The following is an 11,607-nucleotide window of genomic DNA, read 5'->3' as shown; positions in this document are numbered from 1 at the left end:
GTTTGCTGTGCTGCATGTATAAGAAATATTAACTCTATATTTAACAAAAATCTTAATAATATAATTGATTTGACATTGCAAAAATTAAGATAAAACAAGGAAAAATACATTATTTTCCTTGTAAGAAACCATGATCCCCGTACGTGAGAACAAAAACTTAAAAAATATTCGAATTCTCAGAACAAAACATAATTTCTCTCAGATCACATAGAGATTGAACGAGAAATAGTTTGTCTCCCTGGATCCGGATCTAAGTGAAAATAAACCAAAATTTTGAAAAAGAAAATTTGTTTTTTAAATAACGAGCTCTCATCTATCAAAACATGCCCAAGGTACTAAAACAAGGAAAGTTAATTACGGTGGCGTACACTCTGCGTACATAGAGAAATCAGTTCTCTCTGGGCGGACTTAGTAAACAAGAATAGATGCTTCAGTGTTCGGTTAGTATCCGAGGTTGTTAAAAGCATTTAATTTTGATAATTTGGAAAATTCACATAATATGTGACCGCAGAATATTTCATAGATTTTTTTGTGAAAATGGATTCGATGTCGAAGGCTGTGACATTCGTCTTGTGTTTACTTTTCCGCCCATAGACAGTACACTGCAGTACAAAAGATGCGTATACCTCTGAAATAACTTTCCTTGCATTAGTACCTTGAACATGCCTATTTTGTTAGAAAAATGTTTACATAACGTCTACAATGTATTTTCCTTAAATACAAATTTACACCATATCTATGTATATAACGCTAAAATGAGCTTTTAGGTTTATCAGAAACATCTTGAGAAAACATATGATATATGACTCATGAAAGCTTACGTAACTGTAAATTTTTTCTTTTGCATAATTTATGTTGAGATCTTGATTCAGAATATTTAGATAGTAATAAATATAATGTCGGAATATGGGCCCTCAGATCGGTAAATAGCTTTTTAAATTTAACAGTTTAATAGAGGGGGGTCACGATTAAATAAAAAGCATAATTTCAAGAATGGAAAATGATCTGTAATAATAAAATAAGTTTTCTGAAAGAAGTATTCTCCTAAGTCCAGGAAGTTTCTTGGGCAAGGGCAGATAAGCTAAAATGGTTTCATTCTAACACTTTCGAATAAGAACGGCAAACCAATCTTGTTTAATGGGAAAGGAAACTTTGAAATTTTTTTCAAGATCATCGAATAGGCAAAATTTCTTGCGATTTCTTTCGTGTAAAACCATTTATTAAAAATATAATTTTGTATTTTATTATGATCATAATGATGTATGTAGTTTCTATAATTATAGAACCTATGTACATTAGCAGCTTTTGACCAATTCGTTTTTAATATTCATGTTTAAAGCAATTGTATCTGTAGCACCCACTTATAAATATAAAAGAGATATTTAGTGCTTTAACTCTATAGTATACATATTCTAATTTGATTTTCATGACAAATCAAAACTTTAGGTTATTGATCAATCATTTCTCTATAGCTAAGCCGGTTAACTGGAGAAACTCTTAATACAGAATTTAACGTCAGGTATATAAAAATATATATATATTTATGGTGTTACGTTTATTCCCAAAGGGCATTTTACCAAGTGGAAACTTTTCAAATGTGAAATTTCCCAAGCGGAAACTTCACAAAGGTTATGCAAAGCCTTGCGCTGTGGCTAGGATCGGGGGCCGAGCGCTGCGGTTAGAATAGACTTGAGAAAGTACCTAACATCATATTTATTAACTTGAAGCAATTATTGCAAAAATTACGCCCCTAATTGTTTTAAAGGGACACAGAAGTGATAGTTGTAGCTATACTAGCAGATGTACTTTTAAACCAGGTATTGATTTAATAGTACACTGGATAGTTGTAGCTATACTAGCAGATGTACTTTTAAACCAGGTATTGATTTAATAGTACACTGGATAGTTGTAGCTATACTAGCAGATGTACTTTTAAACCAGGTATTGATTTAATAGTACACTGGATAGTTGTAGCTATACTAGCAGATGTACTTTTAAACCAGGTATTGATTTAATAGTACACTGGATAGTTGTAGCTATACTAGCAGATGTACTTTTAAACCAGGTATTGATTTAATAGTACACTGGATAGTTGTAGCTATACTAGCAGATGTACTTTTAAACCAGGTATTGATTTAATAGTACACTGAAATGAAAATTTATCCAGCCACTTTAATCAACCATTTTTCTAAAACTTTATCACATTTGGCATTTTAAGAATTACGATCATGTAGACGGATAGAAAAATTCAATATATATTTCAAAACATTTAATCTTACCAACTGACCAACAATATCTTTTTTCGTATGTCAGGATTTAAATGGAAGTTTCATAATTTACCTTTAAACTTTAGGAACAAAATAACTAAAAATCTAATCATATCTTTGAGGTTAAATTTTACTTTGAAGGAACTGGAAACCCAGATATCTGAAGAATTCAGTCCAAATATAGCCAGGTGAATAGTTATCCAAATAAATCCAAGTGATTAGTTATCCAAATATATCCAGGTGAATAGTTATCCAAATATATCCAGGTGATTAGTTATCCAAATATATCCAGAGGTTGGAAATTTTGGATCATTAATCCCTTCCGTGAGCACCAATCCATATCTTATAAAGTCCAACCCCTTTAGTAAATTTCTCTCAAAAGGTCAATATGGCAGACATTTTTTAATTAGCACAATTTCGAACAAAATTTCCCGTTCTGACCTTTTGAGGCTGTTTAGTGTTAGTATTTTGTAAATTTCTAATATTTTATTTATTGGATGCCTCTAAATGCCCTGATGATATGGTTCTGTATGTTCACCATTTTATTGAGTTTGTGGAGAAGTGTGAAGGAGGTTCAGAGCTCTCCGTGTTTGGATAAAAACGACATCAATTTTAGGTAAATAAATAAACATAGATAGCTGATGTACGCAAAATCACCCAGAATTGTACAGTCCGTGAACTCACACTTTTAGGGGTCAACTGCAGTACTTCAATGATAAGTGGGGTGGTTTGGTGCTTTAATGGATATCATGATTATAATATCACTAATGATTTAATATTTGTTCAGCATATTGAATTGATATGTAATGGAGCCGAAAATTAAATCCGTAATGCTGCAGAAAGTATTAAAAACTTTTTTTTTATAAAATTAAATATACAATGATTATCTCATATACAATTTGGGTCGGTTTCTTTGATTAGCTCAGTTTCGAAAGCATGACACAATTAGATTATATCTCTATCGAATGATTCATCACAAGATCCGTTTCGGACAGTTCTTTCCGAGTTCTCAAACTGATTTCTGGTGTTTCTATAAATATACAGTGCTAATCGAAAAGATAAGACGACTTTAAGACTGAAGATATGACTTTAAATGGTCCAATAAGCATGGTATGCAGCAATTGTACAGTTTAAACAGACCCATTTCACTTAATTAGTGATTTATTAACTTTCTAGTAAAGCTATTTGTTTTGTGACACCATCAAATACACTTAAGTATTGCTATAAAGTCGTCTTCCAATTTCAGTGTTTTCTGGTTATCACTGTATATAAAGCAGTAATCTCTGCTTGTTTATTAGGAACCCCTGGTCTGATTTGCATCAAATTTTGATTGTGAAATTCGGGAGATCCACGGGAAAGTTCTTAGATTGGTTTTGAGATTATAATTTGAGTGGATCGACTTTTTTATCGGTAAAAAATAGTTAAAATCATAATTTACGACAAAGCGCGGGTAATCGGTGGGACTAACTATGAGCCCCTGTGCAAGGCTGGGTTCCCAAGCTAGTTCTTAATAATTATTTAGATGTTCTCACATTGGCTGCGGATTAACCCATCTCGGTGTTCTCGTCAGACAACTTACAAACCAGGCTAAACTAGTAATCATGGGTAAACGATTTAGTAACATCGTCGACTTATTGGCGATCAGAGCTGAAAACTTTGAAATTGAGGATATCGAGATCAATGCTCTTTACACAAATCTGCAGATTAATTTATATCTTACTGAATGACCAGTCAGAAGCCGAGAATTTTTGCGCACAATCAATGAGAGGATTAAGCAGTTCCACAGTGAATATCGATATTTAGCATCGGGATTAAGACCGGGTATCCATTTACAATAGTTTTAAGCTCAGATTCTATTGATTTCTCATTATGCATTATTAGTCTTTTCCAAGGAATATACCATGAACCTCTCATAGCTGTTGAAAAATTGTGTACTGCAGTCTCTGGAGGAATATACTGTTTTAACTAAATATGAATATAAATTAAAACAGCCCTGAGTTTGTTTTAATTCCTCCCAGAAATTGTTGTATCTACTCTTTATTTGTAAACACAGCTATGAGAGTTACTGTAATTCCGAGGCAACTCAGTAATCAGTAAAAAATTTTACGTTTCTTAAGTTTTTTTTCAATTTCTTATTTTCAAAATTTCTGGTTTAATATATTTAAAGTGAGGCCCATAAAACTGTGCGAACTAAAGACGACGGAATTAGTTTATTATTTTAAATAACCATGGGCAGAGTACATACAGATTCCACTTATTAAGTTGATTTTTTAAAATTCTTCATAGTACTTTGTGAAAATTAGATATGGGATCGAAATTTATGAATTGAAGATGACACTGAACGCTGGTTCAAATTCTGAATCACCGATTCAATTCCTCATGAATCTTTAGCAACCTAGCTCAAATATTAATTAATTCGGTCCTTGGCAAAAGTAATTCTGACCAGTGTAACTTATGGCAAACATTGTGGCAAATGTAACTGAGCCAAACTTAGCCCATAAAACACACATAAGATTGCTTAAAAGTCGTCTTTCTATTCCACATTTTTATTGGCCCTGCTGTATATATATATTGCAGGAATAATTTTTTGTTAATTTTAAATAAAGTTACAGAGGTAACCTGAACACAGTGTAATAACTGTCATCTTTTTTCTTCCTTAAATTATAAAATGTGGCTGAAGGCTATGAAATTTATTTTAATTTATGGTAAATTTGTTTAGACAAATATCAGTTTTAAGTCTTCCAAAATTCTTGGCGACATTTCTTAACATATGAAAGAACGAAGACGACAATCATTACACAGTTTATTTGGTAACTACTTTATAAACAGGTTGGTTCCTGGTTCTAGTGAGATGGGTCACTTCTTTTTATACAACTTCCGGCTGGGGTTCAGGGTATTGATATAAAACATATTTGAAAAAATGTCGAATTTTAATAACCTTTTAAAATTTTTCCATATTTCAGGGATATATTGAACTATGTCGAGGCGGTGTATCGAGGAGCAAGGTTGACCAGAGTTGAGACTAATCTAATTCTAGAGAAAATTTTCTCCAGGATAGAAGAAATATACAGCTCAATACAAACTCTCCAACCGTCCTAATTATCATTTTCTAAAATTGATAAATTCTTATTAATCATTGTTATGTAAAAGCAAGATTTTTTGAAAGAATAAATATATATATATTTGGGGATCTTCAGAAAGTCCCGCATTTCATAATTACTAAAATCGGTAGTGAAATATTTGGCGTTTAGGGTTTAATAGAATTTTCCTATGGACATTTCTTCGATAATTCTTAAATTTTTTGAATTGTGGAAAGTTGTGAAAAAAAGAAGAATAATAAAATATGTTATCCGAGAAATCCAGGAGTGGGAAAACAATCTGATTCAGATAGAATTTCTTCCCCAAAACTAGCCTAGAAGAATTTATTTTGACTGAATTCTCCCCCCCCCCCCTCCCCAAAGTTTCCTAGAAATACAGAATCGGGATGAGACTTCAGCATGAATTTGTTTCCTCGCAACAAACTGGGAAAATCAAAAAGTCGAAAAACGAGAAATAAAATGAATTCCCTTTCCCGAAACGCGCGCTACCAAACAGGGGAGAAAAATCGACTTACTTTATAACAGGGGGGGGGGGTTGTAATAATGTGGAAAAAGTTTAATTAAAATGGTGAAGAATTATTAATAATTACATCATTTCTTACGAATTAAATTTGTTTAATTTATCAAAGTTTTTTCAGGCAAAAACAAATAATCTTTGCACTAAACGCAAAGTTCAATAATTTCTTGTAATAAATTAACAAAATTCAAATGAATAAACAATTGTTAAATAATTATTAAACAACGAATAAGCCACAATACATCGTAATGTTCCTTTTTAAATAACCTAAAGCTGGAAAAACACGACTGTGAAGTTTAAAACACCTATAAATTGTACCAACTTCATTAAATATTAAAGAACTGTGCAACTGATACTAAACTGTTCTAGCTCAAGTCGCATCTAGCTGTTTGTTTGAGTAAAAAACTTGTTTTCATTAACATCTCGTGAATTTATAAATGTTTAATCTTTAAATCTAAGATATAAAGTTTCCGCAAACTATCTTCTACAGGGTGCTCCTGCATACTGGCCTGTGAAATTCTTATACAGTTGAGGGGAATATATTCTCCGTGAAAATCATCTCTCTACCCCCCTCCCTCTCTAACCCAAATATTTAACTCATCTCATTAATAAAACGTATTCCTGATTATGAGAGGATGGGTTTATATCGCGGAAAACAGTCAAAAGATTTCTCAAGGAAATGTTTATCAAAGAAAATGTAAAAAATTGTTATTTTTGGGGGGAGGAGGGGTCAATTTGGATAATTTATTAACAGGCATGGCATCAGGCAGTTTCCAAAACGCAATATTCAAAGTTTTTCATTTCTTAATAAAATGCTATTCCCAAAAATTTTCGTATAATGTTTGAAGACTTTTACTTAAAAGTATAAAATAAACTCAGCAATACAGAAAATGATAATTTATTTGATTAATAATACATGAATATTAACTACTTAGTTAAAGAACAAGACTTAGAGTATTTACATATTTATCATAAGTGTGTTAACGGTCATAACTTAAGACGGGGAAAATAATCCTTTATACAGCCTAGCTCATGGTCTAGTTAAACCAGGTCCTTCTATATCCAACCTAGCCCGGGTTAATTTTAACCAGATCCTACTTAATCCAATCCAGCTCCGGGTCTAGTTGAGGCAGATCCTACTTTATCCAACCCAAGTCCGAGTATGGTTAAAGCAGATTCTACTTTATCCAACCCAGCTCCGGAATTAGTTGTAGTAGATCATACTTTATCCAACCCAGTTCAAGGTCTAGGTAAGCAGATTCTATTTTATCCAACCCAGCTTTGGATCTAATTGAAGCAGATCATACTTTATTCAACCCAGCTCCGGGTCCAGTTGAAGCAGGTCCTAATTTATACAATCTACCCCCGAGTTCGTTTGAAGCAGGTCCTACTTTATTCAACCCAGCTACGGGTCTAGTTGAAGCAGGTCCTACTTTATCCGACCAAGCTCCGGGTCGTCTAGTTGAATACGTCCTACTTTTTCCAAACCAACTCTGGGTCTAGTAAAGACCTAACCGCTTCTCAGAGCTAAAATAAAAGGGATTACTTTCTCTGTCTATGATAATATTTATGATTAACAAAATTCAAAACTTTTCTCAAATTTAGTGTTATGTATGTTTTTAATGTAAAAGCTTTGTACACATGTTTATGGGCGGAAATCGATAAAGTTTAGGAAACAAGGAACACAGCAATTGGGTTTTACATTTGTTTACTATTAGTGCCGGTTGTAAGATTAGTTCACTCATTAAGAAATGTAGAATTTTCGACCGGAAACCCGGTTCGGAGATTGTTTTGCGAGTTTAGGGTCCATCAAATTTAACTGAGATGCACTCAATGAAAACCATGATTTTAGGTCTAATATTGCAACAGGGGTAGTATACATTTAGCTAAATTTTCACATTGCAGTCGTTTATAAATAAGTGTTTACGAAAAAGATCAAATTTAAAGCACAGCAATAAAAAACCTAATTTGAGCATCACTATTTTGTGTATTTAATATAATTGACGGTTTTGAGTTTTATATTGCAATTGATAAAAAAAATAGGTTGTGGGAAAAAGCGGTTAACTGTGGTAACTGTAAGTCTAGGCATAAAACTCTCTATTTGGAGTTTTGGTGTAAAGATTCCCATTATGCACTCGTTTAGGTTCATCCAGGATATAGGATCCTTCATCCTTCTTTCTCATTCTGTACACAATAAACATTACTAGGAGAATGGCACAGAGGAGACCAACAACAGCTCCGCCAATCACTGCGGCTAGGATACCAGGCTGGGCGAAGAACGAGACAGGGCGGTTGGTTGGAATATCACTGATTATGGGAGTATCAATATTTCTCGGTGCATCTGTTGTCTCAACAGGAACAAACGGTTCAAGGGTTGTGGTCGTTTTTTCTGTTGTTTTAGAAGTTGGTTCGTCGATGGATATTTCATCGTCGAATGGAGGATTGTCATCGAATGAAGGAACGTTTTCGGAGGCTGGAGAAGTTTCTTTCTCTTCATAATCATACTCATCATCTTCGTCCTCATTATAGTCTCCATACTCGGAGGGGTCGTCAACTCCGAAAGGATCTACAACTCCTCCGTTCACATTACTTAATGGACTCTCTGTTGTGGTTGTGGTGGTAGTTGAGACCTTTTCAGTAGTTCTAGAAGGTATCTGGGGACTGGGAATACTTGAGTAAAATCCTCCAGATCCCTCGGCCTCATTATCCCAGGGGTCCAATGGTCCAGCATCAATATCTCCGGACCCTTCCCGGAAATCTTCATCGTCGGTGAAACCGCCGACGGGATTGGAATTCACTGGCGTATAAATATTTTTATTTTTTCCTCCTTTCTCTTTCTTCTTATTATTGTTCGCCTTTCCGGGCTTCGTAACTTTAGGAGTTTTGATTGAAGAGAAATCATCAATCTTTCCACCTCCGCCTCCACCTGCTCCTCCTCCTTTCAAAAGATCTTTGTCGTCCTTATAATCATATTCTCCGTTGTAATCATAATCTTCGTCATCCTCCCAATCTTGGCCTCCGCCTGAACCCTCCGCCAATACAGGTCCCTTCTCACGCTCCGGCTCAACCCACTGCCATTCTGATCCCGTCCATTTATACTCTGCCTTGATGGACTGACAGAACACCAGGATAAGGATAATCGCTAGATGCTTCATTTTCTATCTATTTAACTATGAACAGAGTTCCAAATATCATAGTTTAGGATTCAATCTAGATCCGTGTATGTAGGATAACACCAGTCCTAGCTCTGAGTTATCATTCACTATATCTGAAAATAAAAAATAATTCATCAAATTGAGAAAACTGAAGTTGATAAAAAAAATTGAAGTTGCGTGATATAAATAATTCAATGATATAAGGAGAAATGAAAGTTTAATTTCGTTTCACTGTTTCATAAATTTTATTGTATTTCGTCAGTTTATTTCTTAACCCGATTTAAATATGGTTAATCCTCGATTAACTTAAAAAACTAGTAATATATAGCGCTTTAGAACTCTTCCAATTTATCACTATAAATAATTTAAACACTCACTGGATCGCGTCACATAAGTTCTGTTTATAATAAACTTAATTAAAGGTTTTATTGAACCACAATTAATAGATGCACGATATAGATACACTTTCATATCCTCGAAATACGGAGAAATTTGCATTTTACGCTCCAGATTTAACAAAGGTAAAAATGTTCGCCTGGTTTGGTTTGCGAGGATCCGCCATGTTTGCACAGTGAGACTAACCTGGGATATAAAATACATTACATACTGGGAACAGGAAGGGAGGATGACGCATACTGATCACGCAAACTTATTATTTCTAATTATTAGACTTTCCAATCAGAGGTGTCGGGGGCGTATGAGGGGGGCGGACACCCCTACGCGTTTTCCCTTCCCTCTGGGGGGGCACCCATATATAAAAACAATACTTTATAATATCACTTTTGCCCTTAACAGTTTCATAAAAAAGCTTTATAATCATACTTCCTTCAGTGTAAATAAATATTTGATATCATTATTTATAATGCAATGTGTATCGTTTGTATGAAAATACTGATATTTTTTAAGAAACATTCCATCTCTATTTTTCAACCTTTGAAAAAGTTGTGCCCCTTCTGAATTTGCTGAATTGTTGGGAAAAAATAGTTAAAAAGGATGAAAAACTTGTCAAATTTTTCAATTTATCCCCACATCATATAAAATTGTTTCATAAATGAGGCCCCAAAGGCAGGCTCAGCATTTGTTGTGGCCTGAAACCCCTGTGCCCTGGAAATCATTGATTTCACTGATCCAGGGGGGGGGGCTATTGGGGGTAAGCACCCCCAGGAAACATCCGACTATATTTAACCAATATGGATCAGAAGATGTTGAGTAAATCTTTTTTTGACATTGTTTTTATAATTTTTTTTATAATTAGATGTCGGATAAATAATTTTGAACTTAATATGTTTGAAATTGGCTTATTTATACAGAAATTTGTTATGCAGACAAAAATGTATTATTTATATTAAGTTAATTTATCTGCAAAATAATGCATTGAACAATGAGAAAAGGCAATTTCAGCCAAGGGCAGATTCAGGATTTAAGTGAGGGGGGGCAAGATTTTTTAGGAACTAAAAAATTCATAATTAGGAACCAAAAATTTGTGCTGCCAGGGAAAATTTTTTTTGACTTAAAAGACTCAAAAAGAGTCAAAATTAATGACTAAAGACTAAAAAACTCGATTTTTAACTGTTCACACATTATAGTTTATTAAGACAGATATTTTCCTGATTTTCACTAGGGTTTCTTTCCCTTAAGCATGCTATTGAGAAGCTATTCTAAAATAGGAACAAGAATTCCAAATTCAGGGGGGCTATGCCCCTCCCTGAATCTGTCAGGGGTGGGGCGAATGTCCCCCCGCCCCCCCTGTATCCGCCCCTGATTTTAGCCATGCTCAAATTAAAGAAAATGTAATTATCTTTCCATATATTTGCATTTCAAATCTGTTGTGCTTGTAAAAAAAAATAACGGCAATAGTTTTAAAATCATTAGGTTATAACAGAGTTTTTTTTTCTTTAAATATCTCAATAACTAGAGAGAAAATTAACGAACAGTAATTTTTTTGAGAAACAACATTTTGTGATGAAAACTTTTTTATATGTCTACTTATTAAATGTCTACTTCCATATATAAATTTGGCTTGTCTGTCTGTTTGTTTGTTTGTATCTAATAAACGTCAAAACGGCTGAACCGATCAGGCCCAAATTTTTTGTGGGACATCTAGGGACCCCAGGGAAGGTTTATGAATGATCAAAATTTCAAATATTTGTCTCCATCAAAATTCGATCTTCATTAAATTTTTGAAAATTTTGAAAATCCACGAAATGTTTTGTGAAAATCAGCGAATTATTTTTGTTTTGTTTTACGATGTACACAAAGAGAACATGTTTACAATTAATTTAGAAGATGGGAGCGAAGCGCCCTAAAAGCCTAGTCTATATATAAATTTGGCTTGTCTGTCTGTTTGCTTGTCTGTTTGTCTGTTTGTTTGTATCTGCAATAAACGTCAAAACGGCTGAACCGATCGGGCCCAAATTTTTTGTGGGACATCTAGGGACTCCAGGGAAGGTTTATGAATGATCAAAATTTTAAATATTTGTCTCCATCAAAATTCGATCTTCATTAAATTTTTTAAAATTTTGAAAATCCACGAAATTTTTTGTGAAAATCAGCGAATTATTTTTGTTTTG

General features: G+C 33.7%; 2 protein-coding genes across 7 annotated transcripts; one reads left to right on the top strand and one right to left on the bottom strand.

The window, feature by feature from the left end:
* The first annotated feature begins 786 nt into the window (after window positions 1-786).
* On the top strand, window positions 787-5,457 carry LOC111701647 (uncharacterized). 6 transcript variants are annotated; one of them, XR_002765244.1, is made up of 8 exons: window positions 787-922; window positions 1,473-1,519; window positions 1,766-1,817; window positions 2,409-2,455; window positions 2,818-2,883; window positions 3,790-3,872; window positions 5,097-5,160; window positions 5,231-5,457. XR_002765244.1 is itself a non-coding variant. In XM_023473025.1 (6 exons), the coding sequence occupies exons 3-6, from the start codon at window positions 2,765-2,767 to the stop codon at window positions 5,364-5,366; spliced, it is 402 nt and encodes a 133-aa protein (XP_023328793.1). In that variant the 5' UTR covers window positions 1,847-2,127; window positions 2,409-2,455; window position 2,764; the 3' UTR covers window positions 5,367-5,457. The 6 variants fall into 6 exon arrangements, 1 of the variants encoding a protein (XP_023328793.1); XR_002765243.1 differs by having other exon boundaries at window positions 788-922; window positions 1,447-1,519; XR_002765245.1 differs by lacking the exon at window positions 1,766-1,817 and having other exon boundaries at window positions 793-922.
* A 1,307-nt stretch (window positions 5,458-6,764) lies between these two features.
* Window positions 6,765-9,149, bottom strand: LOC111701676 (probable syndecan). Its single transcript, XM_023473068.1, has one exon. The coding sequence runs from the start codon at window positions 9,035-9,037 to the stop codon at window positions 7,964-7,966; it is 1,074 nt and encodes a 357-aa protein (XP_023328836.1). The 5' UTR covers window positions 9,038-9,149; the 3' UTR covers window positions 6,765-7,963.
* Window positions 9,150-11,607: the final 2,458 nt, after the last annotated feature.

This window comes from Eurytemora carolleeae, unplaced genomic scaffold (genome assembly GCF_000591075.1).
Source record: "Eurytemora carolleeae unplaced genomic scaffold, Eaff_2.0 scaffold294, whole genome shotgun sequence".
Classification (NCBI taxonomy): Eukaryota; Metazoa; Arthropoda; class Copepoda; order Calanoida; family Temoridae; genus Eurytemora; species Eurytemora carolleeae.
Note: the sequence above shows the minus strand (reverse complement) of the source record. Positions and strands in the feature narration are given on the sequence as shown.

Coding starts and splice junctions, on each gene's coding strand:
- LOC111701676 (XM_023473068.1), bottom strand. CDS start 9,037: ATGAAGCATCTAGCGATTATCCTTATCCTGGTGTTCTGTCAGTCCATC.
- LOC111701647 (XM_023473025.1), top strand. CDS start 2,765: ATGCCTCTAAATGCCCTGATGATATGGTTCTGTATGTTCACCATTTTA. Junction 2,884..3,789: donor AAAAACGACATCAATTTTAG/GTAAATAAATAA, acceptor ATAATTATTTAG/ATGTTCTCACATTGGCTGCG. Junction 3,873..5,096: donor GGCTAAACTAGTAATCATGG/GTAAACGATTTA, acceptor CTTTATAAACAG/GTTGGTTCCTGGTTCTAGTG.